Raw genomic sequence first — 17918 nt, 5'->3', positions numbered from 1 at the left:
AATATGAAAAGTTGTTATTCTAAAAATCTTCACCTACTTGCATAATAAAGTTATACCAGCAAGAATTAATCTTTATGATTTAAATCAACTATGATTTAAATCAAGCCTTACTGACTAGTGATTTAAATCGTGATTTAAATCGTGATTTAAATCAGTTTGATTTAAATCAAATCCACCCTGTAGGACAAGAAGTAAATTATTCCATCCCATATTGTTCCTTCCAGCCTATCTCTGAAGATAGTCTTTTAAGGTGCCCCCCTATAAAACATTTTATTGTAGGTACAGGGACGCGGGTGGCGCTGTGGGTTAAACCACAGAGCCTAGGGCTTGCCAATCAGAAGGTTGGTGGTTCGAATCCCGCGACAGGGTGAGCTCCTATTGCTCGGTCCCTGCTCCTGTCAACCTAGCAGTTCGAAAGCACGAAGTACAAGTACAAGAAGGTACCGCTCCAGCGAGAACGTAAACGGTGTTTCCGTGCACTGCTCTGGTTCACCAGAAGCGGCTGGCCACATGACCCGGAAGCTGTACGCCGGCTCCCTCGGCCAGTAAAGTGAGATGAGCACCCCAAACCCAAAGTCGTTTGTGACTGGACCCAACAGTCAGGGGTCCCTTTACCTTTACAGGAACCACTTAGATTGCCTTCTCCCTCTGTTCAAGAAGAAGCAACTTATACCACACTAACATTGTGCAGTCAAAAGAAAAACATCATAAGGACTCAGATTTGCAAAGGAGGGCGATATCTGAAGAAACTGTTACTGAAAGTAGTTATGAAGACACTTGTAAACATTCACCAGACTAAGTTTTCAGTTCCTTTACTTGCTCTTTTCCTAAAATGTAGAACAAAGCAAGTACATCTCTACTGTCTTTTCCCACTAAGCCACCTTCCATGGGTATCTATTCGCCTTATTTCAGAAATTATGATATATTTAAACAGAAAATTAAACCCGTGCAGGCAGCATTCAAAAATTGCAACTTGTATTATTAGCAAAACAAATATTTAAGTCTTATGACAGTATGAGTTGTGCCTACTGAACTTCTCTCAAGCATTTAATATCTCACATTCAGTGTTTTACATCGCATAGCAAAGACAATTACAGCAACGCCCCTCAGCTAGTGATAAAATCTACTTCTTGTTTCAAAGAAGACATTAAGCTAAAGAAATTGTAGTTTGCCTGCAGTGACCTTTACATTCAGCTATAACAATAAAGTTTACTAAATGCTGACCTCTCTACGCACTACTAGAAGCAATATAGTTTGAAGCAATCACACTGTAACACTGTTTAAGGTTGTAATCTTAAATCCAGTTACCGTATTGGCCTGAATAAAAGCCTCACTTTCCCCCTAAATTCTGACTGTGAAAAGTTAAAGTGTGACTTATATTTGTGATCTTACGGTATGCAGCCAGGAGCGCGGGCTAACAACACCAGGAGCGCCGCAAAGCGCCGCCCACCCCGTGCGTAGTCCCCTGTCCTTTCCCCCAAGGCTGGGAAGGGAGAGAGCGAGGAAGGGGAAAGTCCGCTGGCAACGCAACACGGCTCCCCCCGCCCAGTATGCGGCCAGGAGCAGCGAGGAATGGAACGGCTTATATTCAGGTGTTGTTTTTCCCCCCTCCAATTTTAAAGGTGCTGCTTATATTCGGCCCAAAACGGCATGCACACTTAAATCTTCCTGAATCTGATGGGGTTACTGTGCATAGAATTGAAGACTGGCAATCCAGAGCAAATAACAGCCAGAGATTTTTTTTAAAAAAAGTAAATAGATTGCTTATTGTATCTATGTTTTAATATCAATTAGTGTCTTTTTTAAAAAAAAGATAACCCTGTTTAAAATGAGTTTGTAGCATCTTAAGGACTAACACATTTATTATGGCATAGTCAATTTCATCAGATTCATGAAGTATAATTCTCATTTGCAAGTATACATACCCATGGTGGGATTATAAACAGAGAGATCAAATGCATATGAAATGCAAAAATAGAGACATCTTAACAACGTAGCTAAATTGTGACCACCTCCTAAATGTGTCTAAAAGTACCACAGGGGAGACATGGGCTTAAGCATTATAAATGACAGAATACATCTTGAGTTTATTTTCATGAGCTTCCTACTTGATCCAATAACTATAACTCATAAAAGGTGCTGGGATCCAGGAGATGTTATCCTGTGTTTCACTAGGATTATCAACTGAGTCTATGGCTGACCTTGTCCTCTTTTACTCCTTCAGCTACTTGATCTCTAGAACAGGGGTCGGCAACCTAAGGCCCATGGGCCACAAGCGGCCCACGGGGGTCGTTTAACTGGCCCACCAGCCACCCCTGAACCAAGCTGCCTGCACTAAACCAGCGCAACATGGCGTGGGGACTCGCTTCCACGGCTCCGGAAATCATGTCTGCGCCAACGCTGGAACTCATGTCTGTGCAGACGCCGATGCCGGAAATCGTGGGGGCGGGCGCTCATGCATGCACAGAATCTGGCCCACAGAGGGATCTCCACTGGAGTAAACCGACCCAGGCAAAGTAAACCTTGCCAGCCCCTGCTCTAGAATATGTTTAGTTCTCAAGTTACAAATATAATAGACAGTTACTTTACTCAAAACATAATAGACAGTTACTTTACTTTACATATCTCAATACTATTTTGCCAAGTATCACAAGCCTTTGTTTATGCAATGTTCAATCCCATGCATGTTTAGGCAACTTGATCATAACAATGAGAAGCCAATCTCACTTAGGTCAAATGGACTTGACCATGTGTGCATGGGCATTCTTAGTCATCAAGTGATGTTGCTTGTATGTGTATCAGGAGCCAAACAGAAAGCTCTCTCTTCTTTCTTGATAAGTGCCTGTGGGTGGCATGACCAAAGGATTTAGATTTTACTTCTAGGTTGTACAACTGCACTATTAGGTACAAAGCAATATACAGTAATGTATATTATCAACCAATAAATGTGATTTCTTGTTCAGAAAACATATACATTTTCCCCATATGAAGTGCTGGAGTGGCAGATGGTACAAAAGGCATCTTCACATAAGAGGAGACTGTTGGATCAGGCCAATGGCCCATCTAGGCCAGCATCCTGTTTTAAGTGGCCAGCCAGATAGCTGTAGGATGCTGCAAGCTTGACATCCCCTTGAGTGTAACTGTACTATGCTCATCTGTGATTCCCAGTAACTGGTATTCAGAGGCATGATACCTCTGACAGTGGAAGTAAAACATTGCCATTGTGGCTAGTAGCCATTGATAGCCTTGTGCTCTATTGCTTCCCATTTTAAAACAATTCAAATTGGTAGCAAATACTTCCTCCTGTGGGAGTAAGTCCATAGTTTAACTAAGTGCTGAATGAAGAGGTACTTTATTTTATGTCCAGAATCTTTCAATAGTAAACTTCATTGCATATCCACAAGTTCAAGTGTTATGAGAGAGGAAGGCAACTGTATTCATTTTCTCTATGCTATGCAAATCAAATGCCATGCATGTTTTATAAACTTTACTCACCATTTAAGCTGTTTAAAACGTGCCCCTGTCCTTAACATCTATGCCCTCAACCCTTATAGCCATGAGAAAAGGAAGCACTATTATTTTCTGTATCACTGATGTGAGAGACAGCTTGCTAGAGGATGGAGGTGGTCTTCCAAAAGGTAAAAATGTCCATTCATTTTCAGATTAGCTGTTTAGACGGGAGGGGGCTAGGGTTAAATTGGCACATGGCAATGACAAATTTTTATTAGCCGCTTCACTCCAGAACCAAGTGCTTCTTCATGTAAACATCATACTGTACTGTCATTGTTGGATCCATATCCTGTACCTGCTGCTTCCCTCCCTGCACCCTTTTGCATATTTCTGCCTCCACAATACTAGGCCATAAGCTCTCACTCCTTGGTTCTATTTACCATGGACGACATGAAAGCAAGCTTTATTTCAGTGGCTTATAAGCATTTTCAGCTATTGACAAATGTGACATGAATTTCTGTGCTGTTTCTTATTTTTATAGTGATTGTATATATATTATTACTTCATACTACTTTTTAAACTTTATTTTTGTGCCCTTACAAGGAATTAATACAAAAGCAATAATTCTCAGTTCGCAGCACAGTTCTCAGAAGATACATCTTTACAAGTATCATCCTGGGAATCATCATCCCAGTTGTGGACAACATTCAGGCCAACTCAGCTATATAGGAAAATGAAAAAGTCACTCTGTAGCCCCATTAATGTCTTCTTGATAGCCAAAGCGTCAATACCCTAGTCTGCTTTAGATGGCTTGCCTCCTTATTCTCACTACCATTGCACTTTATGGAGACTGTGTGCTAGAGCAGTGTTTCTCAACCTTTTTTGGGCCAAGGCACACTTGTTCCATGAAAAAAAATCACGAGGCTCACCACCATTAAAAAAGTTAAAAAAATTAACTCTGTGCCGCCCTATATTGACTATATAATTATGACTGTAAGAAACACTTGCCAATTGCTGTGTTGGTTGCAATCTCCTGTAATAAGGCTTCACAAGCCGCTGATTTCTCTGCCAGCACAATCCTTTGCTCAGCAAGTTTCAGGTTGAGCTCATCCAGCCAGCTTCTTTAAGTTTGTCTAAAACCACCCTCCCGCGGTGGTGGCTGTTGAGAGCTGCGCTCGCTCCGCGTCGTGACCCGGCCGGCTTTCTTTCCGGCGGGTCAGTGCTGTCTATTGGCGGCTGCCAGGCACGTGACAATGCAAATCGCCCTTCTCGTCGCCGCACGTCGCGGCACACCAGCCAGCGTCTCGTGGCACACTAGTGTGCCGCGGAACAGTGGTTGAGAAACGCTGTGCTAGAGCAGCACTTTCGCAACTGTAGTCTGCAGACCACCAGCGATCTGTGAGCTTCATCTGGATGGCCCTTGTTGTGTGCCTGTGGATTTGCTGTTGAAGACTGGAGATGGCACATCAATTGCGTTGAACATACTGATTTTTTTTAATTGCCTCTTTAGAGTTCTTCGATTGCATTTTATTTATTTCAGTTTGAATTCTACTGCGCTGTGAAAGAAAATGCAATACACAAGCCATAAAGGAAGCAATAAAAACACAACTAAAAATCATACAGCGCCTGGCACAACGCATTAAGAGTTATTACAGCAAGTAGGAAACCATGTCTGTGTGGGGGCATTACGTGGTCCACCCGGACCCTCAGCAATGTTCAAGCGGTTCGTGGGGAGGAAAGTTTGGGAGCAGCTGTGGGGGCTCCATTTCTTTTCCAATCCAAACCCTGCACACCGTTTGCACACGTTTCACAACCAGGGGTTGCTAACCTTCAGCGAACCCCCCTGGAGCCAGCAAGTCACTACGTGGGCGTCCATGCTTCAGCTTCTTCACCTGCCTGTTTCTGGACGCTGCTGCAGCTCAAAGCCCAGCAGCGCAGCGGAGCAGCCCCCCAAGCCGCCCCCTCTCCTCCCTCCCTAGAGCCAGGCCTCACCCTCCACCTCCTTCCTCCACACCTTCCTCCTGCCCCAGCCCTGCCCCTCACCAGCTCTTCCTGGCGGCCGGAGGTCTGCTCGGGTTGGGCTCAGCCCCCCGGAACATGTACCCAGCGCCCGCCGTCGGCCGCTCCCTGGGGAGGCGGGTGCCGCTTCGCAGAGACTCGGGGGAAGGTGGCCGTCCAACCGGGCCAGCTCTGGGGCTGCTGCGCTTCCTCAGTCCCCCATGATGGAATCCCGGAAGCAGCCGCGGAGCTGGGAGGAAACCGGGCCCGACCATTCCTCCCTTGGCAGGGGTCGCCGAAGCAGCAGCAGCAGCAGGAGCGACGGCAGCAGGAACAAGGGCGTCTTACGTCCTCGGCGCGACCACCGCTTGACCCGCTTCGTCCTGCCTTTCTCTACGCCCTCCCCGCCGCCAGGCTTAACGCGCCTTCCCTACGGTGCCTTTCCCCATCCTCCCAATCCCCGCTCTGTCTCGGGTGGTACGGCCCGGTTGCCATGCCGACTCCTTGTACACCATCAATGGGAGCCGGCTGGGAGGGGGGAAGATGGCCACTTTGGCCAGGCTGCAAGCGAGGCTGCCGCTCTTCAAGGGGGAGTATTACTCTAGGAACAGGTAAAGCTTCCTCTCGCCCTCACGCTCGCGCCGCGCTGCCCATCCTTTCCGAGGAGCCGGAGTTGCCCCCGGAGCAGCCACTCCCTCCCTCCCCCCCCGGGGGAAAGTTCCCAGGTTTGCTGCTTGTTGGGTGGGTAGGGGGGGAGATAATTTCTTCTTTTGTGGCCTCGGAGCAGCAGCAGGACCTGCCCTTTCCCTCTCTTCCTCCGCTCCCAGTAGGATAAAATCCACCGGTGAACAAGTTGCTGACAATGCGCAAAAAAATCGAAAGGGGAGACCTCCCCCCCCACTTCATTTCTGGGAGGGGAAGCAAGGGCATTGGGGTGGGCAAAAGAAAAGTGAGGGTGCTGCTGCACCTTGAGCAGCTGCTTAGATTTTGGGAGGGGCAGCTCAGGCTTGTTGAAATCTCTCCCTATTCGAAACAAAATTTAAAAATTCCTTCCAGTAGCACCTTAGAGACCAACTAAGTTTGTCATTGGTATGAGCTTTCTTGTGCAATGCATGCACACTTCTTCAGATACTCTTGTTAAACGTGTTGGGAGACCTATCTACATTGCACCTGGCCATCCAAACTAGCATGGTAAAAAAGGTAAAGGACCCCTGGACGGTTAAGTCCAGTAAAGGGGGCTCACATCCCTGCCCTGTCACTAGTGGAATACTCTTACAGTACTTCCCTTTGCTTGTGAGGCTTCCTGGTCCTAGAAAGATCCCAGGTTTATAGTTTGATGGTAACAAGTGGGCATATTGGCAAAACTAAGCAGGCCTTGGGCTGGTCAGTGCCTCCAGTGAGTGACTTTCTTGGAACCACACCAAGGTTGTGCCTTGATTTCAATGATGGAAGAAAGGTGGGATAAAAATGTTTAAAAAACAAACAAACAAATAAAAATGTCCCCCCTACCCAAGATCAAGAGGCATGGGTACCTCTCAAAGAAATAAATAGACAAACAAGCCCCAGGTAGACATGGCATCTCAGAAACTTATATTCAGGACTACCCTTGGGTTGATTATGAGTTGTAGATGTGGCATCCGGACATCTTTCCACTCACCACTGAAACTGTTTGTTTGTTCCCACACTCTCTTCTTTCCCTCTTAATTAATTGCACTGCTACTACAGTCAGCTTCAGAATCTGCCACCCCACTGCATTTCCCTCAAAAGCAAAACAAAACCCAAAGCAATCCACCAGGTTTTCTAGGTTGTCACATGCTATTCAAACACTTTCATTTCCCAGCCAAAAAAAAGTTATAACAACACTGGGCTACTTTGCATGGCTAACATAACATACACACTCACAGTCCCACCCACCCCATCTTGTCCAATATGGATTCAATAATGATTGGCATTAGAGTAATTTTAAAAATATTTATGGTTTCGGGGAATAACCCTACCCCAATTCCTGCCTTTTCTGTTTTGTTTTTGAGTTAACATAATACAGTACACCATAATTACAACTCCACTAACATTGTTTTCTGTGAGTCGGCAATCATTTCTCCATCAGGAAAGACTGCAAGGATGTTGGACAACAATTTTATTTACTGCCTAGCAGTTATAAGACAAAATTGTTTTACTAGGTTTAATAAAAGAATGTGATCTTACTCAAATAATATATTGTTTGTTTATTCTTCTGTTCTTGAATCATAATATTTGTTTATTTATATGTCACTTAATTGTATGTCTGACCAAAATACAAATTGTGAAAAACCGTTTCTTGTGTTTTCAGATGCGTAGATGAATATAGAAAAACAGAATATTATGCTGCTGTAAAAATTCAGAGTTGGTTTCGAGGATGCAAAGTCCGAGCGTATATCCGGTAATTTGATTTGCATCCAAATTGTAGACATGCATACTTAGAAGTCACTCCCACTGATATCATAAGCATTTATTTATTGGCAAAATGACTTTAGGTTACACCCTTAATCTGTATGTTATTTACCACTTTGCCAAGTCTCGCTGAAGTTAAAAACTTGCTTTCCACATGGAACCCCCTTATTTTCCAAATGAGAAAAATTAATAGCTTTTGGCTATTTTGAAATTTTCTTATTATTTACTTGTTTATTTTATTTAAAATTGCTAGGCTAAACAAGCTGGAGGAAATAATTTAAATCCTTTTAGACATTTATTTGTAAGTGTCAGTCATGTGACATTCACTTGACAAGATGTCTCTGAAAAGTACTCTGTTTGAAGAGATAAGTTTTTAAAACCTGGCTTCTTTAGACTTTTGCAAAGTATAGTTCAGTCCAGTCGGTAGAGACCCTTAATCTCAGTCATGTGTTCAAGCCTCACATTGGGCAAATGTTTCCTGCATTGCAGGAGTTGGACTAGTTGACCCTCATGATCCCATCCAACTTTACAATCCTGTGATTATATAATATGCTGTTGTGTCCGTGGGATGCAGTGTGGAGCTCGTAATACCAGACTGCATCCTGGAAATGTCCCCTTTACTTAAAAATCTGGTGCTGAAAAGGGCAGCTGCAGTTTCTCCTGACTGCTTTTCTCCTCTAATCTGCTCCTCCCTGTTTGTTGTGACGACATACTTCTCATTATAGCAGGTTGGGTGAAGATGGCAGAACCAGCTCGTAAGAGATGGTAGAAACCACCATTGACTTGTCTCCAAATGCAGCTGCAGACTTAATAATAGTTAGGGCTTCGTATAGAAGCATGTGGGTTTGCAAGCCTTTGTATACCCTGTGCAGCAGGCTTGTGCATTGAGGAATGTGTGTAGAGAACTGGGTCATTTTTTTCATTATTTGAATGTTTCCACTTTGTAGAGGAGCACATGAAATGGTCTAGTACAGACTTAATGTTTCTGACTTTATAGACAGTAAATTATTAAGTCAAGAACAACCACTGGGGCAGTGCTTTCCACTGTCATCCATTTCCCCCCTTCCCCTCCTGCATGCCAGCTTCAGTCAAACCAAAGATTACCATTATGTCTAGAACAGGAAACTGCAGCTTAATGTGGCTGTTAACCAAGATATGAAAACAGACCAAGCAGTTCTTTGTTTTGGATGTAACAGGGATCTGGTGTAGAAGCTGGTGTACAAGTGGAAGAAGGATGGAGAGGGAGGAAGACGAAGAGTGTGGGCCCATCACTTGCTCCCACTTGGATAAGCCAACAATGTTATGTCCAAACCAGCCAAGTGAAATTTGGTACCATTCTTCTGAGGCTCAAAGTTCAGACAAGCCTAAAGTGGTGGAAAGTAGCCAGAGATGATTATAGTTTTGCCAGCTTATCCTTGTCAGAAGCTGGCACTGACTTAAAACTGTTAACTCTTCACATCCTCTTCACTATTCCTTTTGTGGCTCTAAGAAGTTACATTGGAAAGGGTCCATGATTCAGGCAAGACTTTAGTACTTTCAATCCCAGATTGATACCATGTATTCCAAAAATGTGAATGAAACCATCAAGATTTAAGCTGCCACCTCAAATTTAGGATGCATATTGCTATAAAAAGTCTCCAAATTTTAATTGTAAAGCTCGACTGCTACGTGCACTGGATTTAAAATAATGGTTCAACTTTTCACTATTTCCAGGGGAAAAAAATCTTACCAAGGTATTTTGTTTCAGGTATCTGAACAAAATGATGGTTTTTATTCAGAAATGGTGGCGGGGTTATCAAGGAAGACAAAAATTCAGAGAAATGGTGGAGGTAAAAACTAAATTTGTAATTAAAAATTATTGTAAGCTTTCCATAAGACTGTACACAAATACAAAGTAGGTGAAATCTCTTCAGTTTGGCCAAGTACTTGCTAGCTTTTAAATTCACATGCTGTTGATCAGGTATAAATGTTTCAGGATTAAAGAGGGGGAAATAAATTAGGTCTTTCTTATTAACTTTTCTAGGCTGGTTGTAGACTCACAGGTTCTGTTGCTCTTAGAAAAAAGAATATTAAAAATCTGAACTCAAGGGAAGAATGAGAGGGAATATCCTTGGCTTCATTGGCCTTATCTCTTCCAGATGGGGCTGCACTCCTACTAAAGTTGGCATGGGGAGCCTCTGATTTGCAAGCCAGATTAGGCCTGCCAAGGGGCCTAATTTGACTTGAAAGGACATTTCCCCACAACTGTGGCCACCTGCCCCACATCTGAGACATTAGGTGTGGGGCAGATAAAGCCACAGTTACGAAGTGACAACTGGGAGCCTTGGTGTGCAACCACCTTTCCAATTGTTCCTCTGCAAGCAGGGCTTGCATTCAGTGCCTTTTAAATTTGGTGCTTAATGCAAGCCTCATTGAGAGTAGTCCCACTCAGGAGTTCTCAAAAGGAGAGTGAATCCTACCCGCAACCTAATACGTAAGCTGTTCCTAGGCTTTAAAACAACAGAATTTCAGTTTTTGGGGTTTTAAAAAGCTCTCCCTTCCCTGCGATAATTTTTTGCTATATTAGAAAGGAAGTAATATAATATTAAAGCGAGCATTTTAAGACCTCCTTTAATTAAATGAAAGGAATTATGCCTGGCCTAATGTAATGAAGAAAGCGAATTTTAAAATGAAGTAGCATCATTGTGTTCATTTGTAAATAACATATTGCAGCCAACTGTTTCTTAATTGCCCAGACTGTTGATAAATAATCCAGTCCTGCTGCTCTCCACAGACAATTTGCTTTGGATCAGACTAGGCAATTCAAATAACACTAATTACAGTGAAACCCTTTTACGGTGGATTCTTCTTTGCCAGGGAGGGTGAGGGGAGTAGTGAGAGAAAAGGAAACCACATATCACTTTCCCCTCTGTTTCCCTCCAAGTCTGCAACTTATGCTGAATAAAGGACATCTTCTGCCTCGAAAGTATTTATTTTACTTTTTATGATGCAGTTGTGAATGATGTTCATTTTGCATTTGTAATTAGAGGGTGGAACAGATGTGAAAGCTTAGTGTAAAGTGATGTATCCATTAAAATAACCTATCCTGCCAAGTGAGTGTTTGCTATAACAGGGGATTCTTTCACTCAGAGTGGGATTCGCCTTTATTGGAAGGGAACCAGGAAATGTTTTCTATATCAGGGGATTCACTGTAACATGTTATCATTGTATTTATGATTTTATGATGTTGGAATGAATATTAAATGAAACAAAATTCCCAAGAATTACTCAGGAGGCAACTAAGTACATAACATTTAGTACAGATGGTTGGAAGGCACAATTTTGCTCCATCACTGCATCCATATCCTTGAACGATTTCGACTGAAGACAGCATTTCTTTGAATTTTTCATTAAACCAGACGTCTTGAAATATGAATTCCTTTTATGTTTCTGTGAGTTTTGGTTAAAAGAACCCCAGTGAATAAATCATACAATACTACGTGTCACCAGCACTTGTGAATATTTCTGCTTTGTTATTCTACTCTCAGTAGAGCACCATTGATTATCAAACTCAGCGGAGAGCATTTTATGATCATATATCTCCATTAGCTGCTAGTTTGACTACCATAGATTTTTCTGGTTAAGCCTGCATTATGTATTAGGAAGCCTATCTCTTCAATACAAAGTTTGATTTTATTCTCTCTAAGCCTAGAACTCTTATTATGTATTATGTATAAAGATTCTTATCTTTTATATGTAAAAATAGGAGTACTGTCTTTGTGTAACTGAAATGTATGCCATCTTCCCCCCCCACCCCTCCTTGATTCACAGACAGCATATTTTATTATGAAGATGAATTTCTACAATGAAATGGCTGTCAGGGTAAATATTTCTTCACTTGTTAAACAAATGAAAAGTCAATTGTGCTCTGAATTTGCTTTTAATAAAATGAGCAACCCAGAATAATATACACTTGATTGATATGCTGATGGTAAAGTGAGGAAATGGCACATAGTTACAAATTTAAAGTTACACTAAGTAATCTAAGTTGCATTTTTTGAAAATTTCTGTTTGATTTAAGATATTGATGTGTGAATTTTTCCCTATTCCAAACGTTGGGGCGCTTTGTCATAGCTATTAAAATATTATTCATTTGTTTATATATATATATACACACACACCAGTTTTCTTCTATGATAGACTCAAAGCAACTTACAGAGAGTTCACTGGTAACCTCCCATTCAGACACTAATCAGACCCAGACCTGCTTCCTTCAGCTTACCTTGCTGCATCATGTGACTCAGACCAGAAGTTAAACCTGTTTAATTTCTGCCCTAGTTCTGCTAGGATCAAACATGTACACAGGCAGTTTTCATCCATGGTAATGGTTGATGCATGTATAGTTTTCAGTTGTGCAAAGTGTCTTCCAGCAGCTTGGGTGTATGTGTATTGCCCTTACAAGATTTAAATAATCTGTTGTTGTTGTTGTTGTTGTTGTTGTTTTAAATTGAATAATATCATTGGATATCACACTGATCATTGTTCAAGAGGTGGGAACAGAGAACAGGTGCAGACCCCACCCCAACAAACAACCAGTGCTATTTCTGAGGAAGTGCATGTACAGCCCTGCATTGTTGTGTTGAAGCCTTTGCTATCTACGATTGAGTGCATTTTCTCCACCTTTCCTCTTAGGGCAGTCTACATGATTCTTTTCATTCCCCCTTTATCTTCACAACAGTCCTATGAGGTAGGTTAGATTAGGTGAGAATGACTGGTTCAGAGTCATGACTGGATTTGAACCCATATCACTCTAGTATGACGCCATAAACACACTGGCCCTGACCACATGGAAGTACACACATGCACCCAGTCCCTCTTTTGCAGTCATTCTTCCTGTATTTCACATGCACGCCTTCTGTCAGCCTCAGCTTACTTGTGCAGAGTACTAAGGATGAAAATCAGAGGATGACTTCTTATTCTGCCCATCTCTTAGAAACTACATATCTGGATTACCTTGAGATGATGTTCTGGGTAATCTTGATCAGTGATGGTATAGAGACTTTGTAGGAAGTCTAGTGTCAAGCTAAGGGGGTGGGGGATACCTAGTTCTCAACATTCCAAACTCTGAAATCCATAGGATTGGATCTAAAGTTGCATGGAGTGGAACTCTGCAAACTGGATGCTCTCACCAGCAGAACAGGCTAGGCATTTTTTACGATTCCCCATACCCCCGTGGTCAAAATATGTTTCAGGGAGTTAAGAGACCCTCTGGAGCAGAATGGGAGATGGCACTGGAGGTTGCAGAAGGGAGAGGAGATCTGTGGCAATTGCCTTCCCTCCTTCCTGATGTGGCCGGTTTGCTGAAAGGAAGCCTCTTCTGCATTAGACTCACTTCTACAAATGGGAGGCACTCTTCCGTTTTCATAACAGCGTATCTTTCTTGATCCAACCCTTAATCCTCCCAATTTTAATGCATTTAGCAATGTTCCTTTAGTTTAGGTGAGATTGTGCTTGGAGGTGTTCAGCAGAGCAGGGCCACCATAATTGTCACGATGCTTGTGTTTATATCACCATAAACCCTGTAAAATCATTGGCATAAATATTGGCATAAAACTGGAGCATAATACCTGAAACTTAATCTGCTGGTGTAAAAACAGGAAATAAAAAGTTGCACGCTGTATCCAGCCTATCAGTGTTTTCCTTTGCCTGATGCCATGCTGCTAAATTGCTGAATCTTGCCCATAGGCTGATGCCTTCAGGTGAAAAGGGAGAGAGAAAATGCTGTGTGTGTGTGTAAGTAAAAAATAAAAATAAAAGCCTTGCATAGCCTAATATGGCTTCATTGTACCAGTGCAGCATATCTTCCGTTTTGAAAAACAGTTTTAAAAATTAGATTCGGGCAGAAAGGCAAAACACCTGGTTGGTGTAATGTCTTTTGTGTCACTGTACATTCTTTAAAGCTGTTCCTTAATTATATCTAACCCACTACTGTCAACCTCTCACCTTTAGAATAAGAAAAAGCACAAAGAAAGCAATTCTTATAATGCATAATTTCCATGAATCAGATTTACTTTCAGTATAGTGGGTTGTTATATATTCATCCTTTTCATTTGGAAGATTTAAGGGTTGCTGTGAATTTTCAACAACAAAAGTAATCCATGTTTTTTAAAGGAACAATCTTTGTGTGAGCAGATGGCTTTTGATATATCAAGGTTTTGCCATTTGTTTTAGTGCTTAAAATAAACATTATTTATAAGACCACTTACATTTTGATGTTACTTAATGAGGAATATGCATCATTGATTTGACTAGCTTAAGAGGTCATTTAGAACTTGCCCGTTAACAAGCTGTAATCTGCTGAGCACACAATGACTTTGTTTAAAATTATCTGTTTGGTACTGATCAATGACAATAATTGTTTGGTACCAATCACCATTGAAACTTGCTAATTACTTTGAAGGGCATACACACTTGCCTTTTGTAGGAGTGTGTAAATATTCACCTTGGAATTGTAAGATACGGTAGTAGAAGTATTAAATTTTCTAACCAATTCAGAAAAGTCAGGTAGGTAGTTGTGTGTCCTGCACTATGTTGGGAAACACCAGAAAAAAGCTCTGGCATATGGAGAGACTAAAATGGCTAGGACTCTTCAGCTGAGACAATAGATGATAGGGAATGTAGAGTATATAAAACTATGACTGTACTGGAAAAGCTATTAATGACAATGTGTGTGCCATTTGGGATAGTACTAGTACTGGAAAACATCCAATGAGATGTAAGGATTGAAAATGTGTAGGGTGTTGCATACACAGGCGTCTCAAAAGATGCATGCTGTCCACTTTAGATTTCAACAACAGTTGACCCATAAAGCTAAATGTGGTTTGTGAGTCTTGTATAGCATTCCATAAGATATTCAGTTAACCTCCCGCGTTTACTGCCTGCCTGGGACTGCCAGAACAGAGGGTTTGTCAAGCACTTCTCATGACACAACACAGGGCTGCATCCAGCTTTGTGGATCACTATTTGTTCAGGCCTGCTCTATGTCCTGTTCAAGACTTTGACTGAAAAGGAGGACCAGTGAAGCACAGCAGGAGTCCAGCCGGAGTATGATTGGCACATAAAGCATAACATCACCTGATAATATTTCATTTTTTTACTGCTGTGTAATAAAGAGCTATCTGCTTGTTTTTTGCATAGTTAAAGGCAATTCAGAACCATCACTGTATGTGTGTTTTAAGTCTCATCTGACACCATACATGACTACTCCGAATGTCAACTATTTTCTTGGCCTACCACCCAGTTTGGAGTCAGCCTTCTGGGATACTTTTAGAACCTCCTAGAATGCTTCAGAGTTCACTTTGATACATAAAACCCACTGCTGTGCTCTGCAAAGTTTTTCACCCCTCCTCTACACAGTTTATGTTTATGTTTAAGAGTGCCAGTCACAATACACTGATTTTACTTCAGGTGGATTGCCGAAAAATAAATAAACAGAAAGCGGGCAGGATACAGTTTCTTACCAGGCTTTGGAGGCTATTGCAAGATTTTGCAGGGTTGTGTGAGATCTCATGGGAGCCCCCAGAGCCCGCACACGGCCAACCCAGAGCTGAAAAGAAGGGTGGAGGGCTTAAAAGCTCTTTCCACAAAGTGTTTCCCACTCCAGAAAAGTGCTTTTAAGCCCTCTGCCTTGCTTACTGGGGTCTGGGAAGGCCCTACATAGGCTCTGGAACTCTTCACAAGACCTCAGGCCATAAAAGAGTCTAGACAGATTTATGGATGATACACCATCAGTGGCTAGTAGTCATGATGGCTGTGTACTACCTCCAGTATTGGAGTCAGCATGCCTCTGAATATCTGATGGTGCGCAACTGAGTGGAAGATGTCTGTTGCCCTCATGTTTTGCTTGTGGGCTTCTCTTTGGCTGGCCATTGTGGAAACAGTATGCTGGACGAAATGGATCTTTTGTTTGATCCTTCAGAGCTTCCTTTTGAAATCGCCACAAATTATCTTTCCTGTACTGCCCCATCCCACCTGGCAGGAAAGTTTAACCCTCTGGGAGATAATGCAGGAAAGTAAAAGCCAGCAGCACCTCCTTCCTTGTGAATATGGCTCAGCAATCACTTCCCTCGGCGTTAAGAATCATGTGTTTTGTGGCCAGGCATCTCCACCTAGCAATCCTTAGTTGTAGGGAAAGAGCCTTTAAAGTTCCAAACAGACAGAGACAGATAGTCTTCTATGTGATAAAATACAGACCAATTCTTAAGATAATAGCTTTAGTGAAATTTGAAATGTAGAGAAGCTAGATGTTAATTTACATGATACTCTGTAATTAACTTGAATGTGGCTAACTGCTTTGACTTGAATATGATACTTATTTCTTTTGGTACTGCTTTGAAAAGCAGGTGAATGGATTTCATTCTAAAGGGCCTCAAAATTCGTTGGACAATGCAAAATATCCTACACAACCATTGTAAGCTCATGTTCACTTTAGCTTTCCTTGATCAATAAGTATTATTTAAATATATTACTTTTTCCTCATACCTGTAATTATGTATGTATACATGCATGCATGGTGTTAAAGCAATATCATCTCTCATAAAATAGACTAGATTTTTAATATAAATTGACGTGATCTCTCTTGCAAAAAAAAGTATTGAAGCAAATATATGTGCTTTTTCTCCACTAGATTCAGAAAAGATGGCGAGGCTATTACGTGCGAAAATATATCCATAATTATTATGCACTGAAGAAGTACCTGGAAGCTATTGCTTTGAATAATGAGCTGGTCAGGTAAAGATAAAAATACTGAGTAGTGAAACTTTAAATTTCTTTTTTTAATATATTTCTAAATAGTTTATAGTGCTAATTAAATTATTTCTTCATGGGAAGAATTGCCTCCATTATCCAATATATAAAGTAGTCTTCTTCTTTCTCTTACCTAAGCATGTGGTGCAAATTATGATCTCGTTTATACCAGTATGCATGCGGCTATGATTCTACTGAATCCACTGGAGTGAGCCCAAAGCTGAAATACATACAACACAGAATTTATCTCTTTCCATTGCTCAGGAGCAAGGGCGTACCCACCACGGGGCAAGTTAGGGCAGCTGCCCTACTCTAGAAGCAGGGCTGGTGGGCAGAGGCGGAGCACAGCCAGGCGGAGTGCGAGTTCGCCATTCCCGCCGCGCCGCGCCGCACCCTCCCTCCAGCTCCCCGGCGCGCCCTCAGGCAAGGCCAAGCGCGGCGGGGAACCAGGGAGCGCGGCGCGGTGGGCGGGAACGCTGAACTCGCGCTCCGCTGGGCTGGGCTCCGCCTCCGCCCACCAGCCCTGCTTCTAGGGAGGGGCACAGCCCGGCGGAGCGCGAGTTCGCCGTTCCCGCCCGCCGCGCTGCGCCCTCCCTCCAGCTCCCCGTCGCGCCCTCTGGCAAGGCCAAGCGCGACGGGGAACCAGAGAGCGCGGCGTGGCGGGCGGGAACGCTGAACTCGCGCTCCGCTGGGCTGGGCTCTGCCTCCGTCCACCAGCCCTGCTTCTAGGGAGGGGCACAGCCCGGCGGAGCGTGAGTTCGCCGTTCCCGCCCACTTTGTGGCCCCTCCCCTTCCGTGCCTTGGCCCCTCCCCTTGCCCCCCCCTAGTTTTGATCCTGGGTACGCCCATGCTCAGGAGAAAAAATACTCTGGACTTTCTATATTAACAAGTCTGTAGAATAATGAAGTAGTGCTAGAGGCTTAAGTCCGCAATTGCCAACATGTATGTGGGCCCTAATTCTGGTGGATAGGTGCTGAGACAAGGCACATGCTGCAAGGCCATGGTAGTTTTCCAGTGCCTGCACCAGATATGGCTCTCAGGGGTCAAGGAGCTGGAGCTGGTTAAGAAGAGAATATTGCCACCACTTGTCCACCATGTGCACTGAGAGTGTTAAAGAGTAATCCAGCCCTCAGTTAGACTCACCTCCATCACTCAGTGGTGCACTGAAAATTCTGTCCCTTGGGCCTCACTGCTTCCTTAAGGTCTGTAGCTCAAGACACCAAGAGAGTGTCTCTATTCCTTTAAAATAGGTGCGG

At 42.9% G+C, this 17918-nt stretch overlaps 2 protein-coding genes across 5 annotated transcripts in view; one reads left to right on the top strand and one right to left on the bottom strand.

The window, feature by feature from the left end:
* GPATCH2 (G-patch domain containing 2) overlaps nucleotides 1–5738 on the bottom strand; it is a 106179-nt gene extending 100441 nt beyond the window's left edge. The window contains exon 1 of the mRNA XM_035111346.2: nucleotides 5494–5738. Within this exon, the coding sequence (XP_034967237.2) occupies nucleotides 5494–5723 (230 nt within the window). The 5' untranslated portion in view covers nucleotides 5724–5738. The remainder of the gene's footprint in view (nucleotides 1–5493) is intronic.
* Nucleotides 5739–5867: 129 nt separating this feature from the next.
* Nucleotides 5868–17918, top strand: part of SPATA17 (spermatogenesis associated 17) — an 83257-nt gene continuing 71206 nt past the window's right edge. The window contains exons 1-5 of one of the 4 annotated variants that reach the window (XM_035111349.2): nucleotides 5868–6059; nucleotides 7778–7867; nucleotides 9626–9707; nucleotides 11689–11739; nucleotides 16544–16647. In XM_035111349.2, the coding sequence (XP_034967240.1) occupies nucleotides 5992–6059; nucleotides 7778–7867; nucleotides 9626–9707; nucleotides 11689–11739; nucleotides 16544–16647 (395 nt within the window). In that variant the 5' untranslated portion in view covers nucleotides 5868–5991. Of the gene's footprint in view, nucleotides 6060–7777; nucleotides 7868–9625; nucleotides 9708–11688; nucleotides 11740–12549; nucleotides 12605–16543; nucleotides 16648–17918 lie in introns of those variants that run through there. The other 3 variants (XM_060272994.1, XM_035111352.2, XM_060272995.1) reach the window with 3 other exon arrangements.

The sequence above is a fragment of the Zootoca vivipara genome, chromosome 3 (assembly GCF_963506605.1).
Source record: "Zootoca vivipara chromosome 3, rZooViv1.1, whole genome shotgun sequence".
Lineage (NCBI taxonomy): Eukaryota > Metazoa > Chordata > Lepidosauria > Squamata > Lacertidae > Zootoca > Zootoca vivipara.
This window is presented reverse-complemented; position numbering and strand designations above follow the sequence as displayed.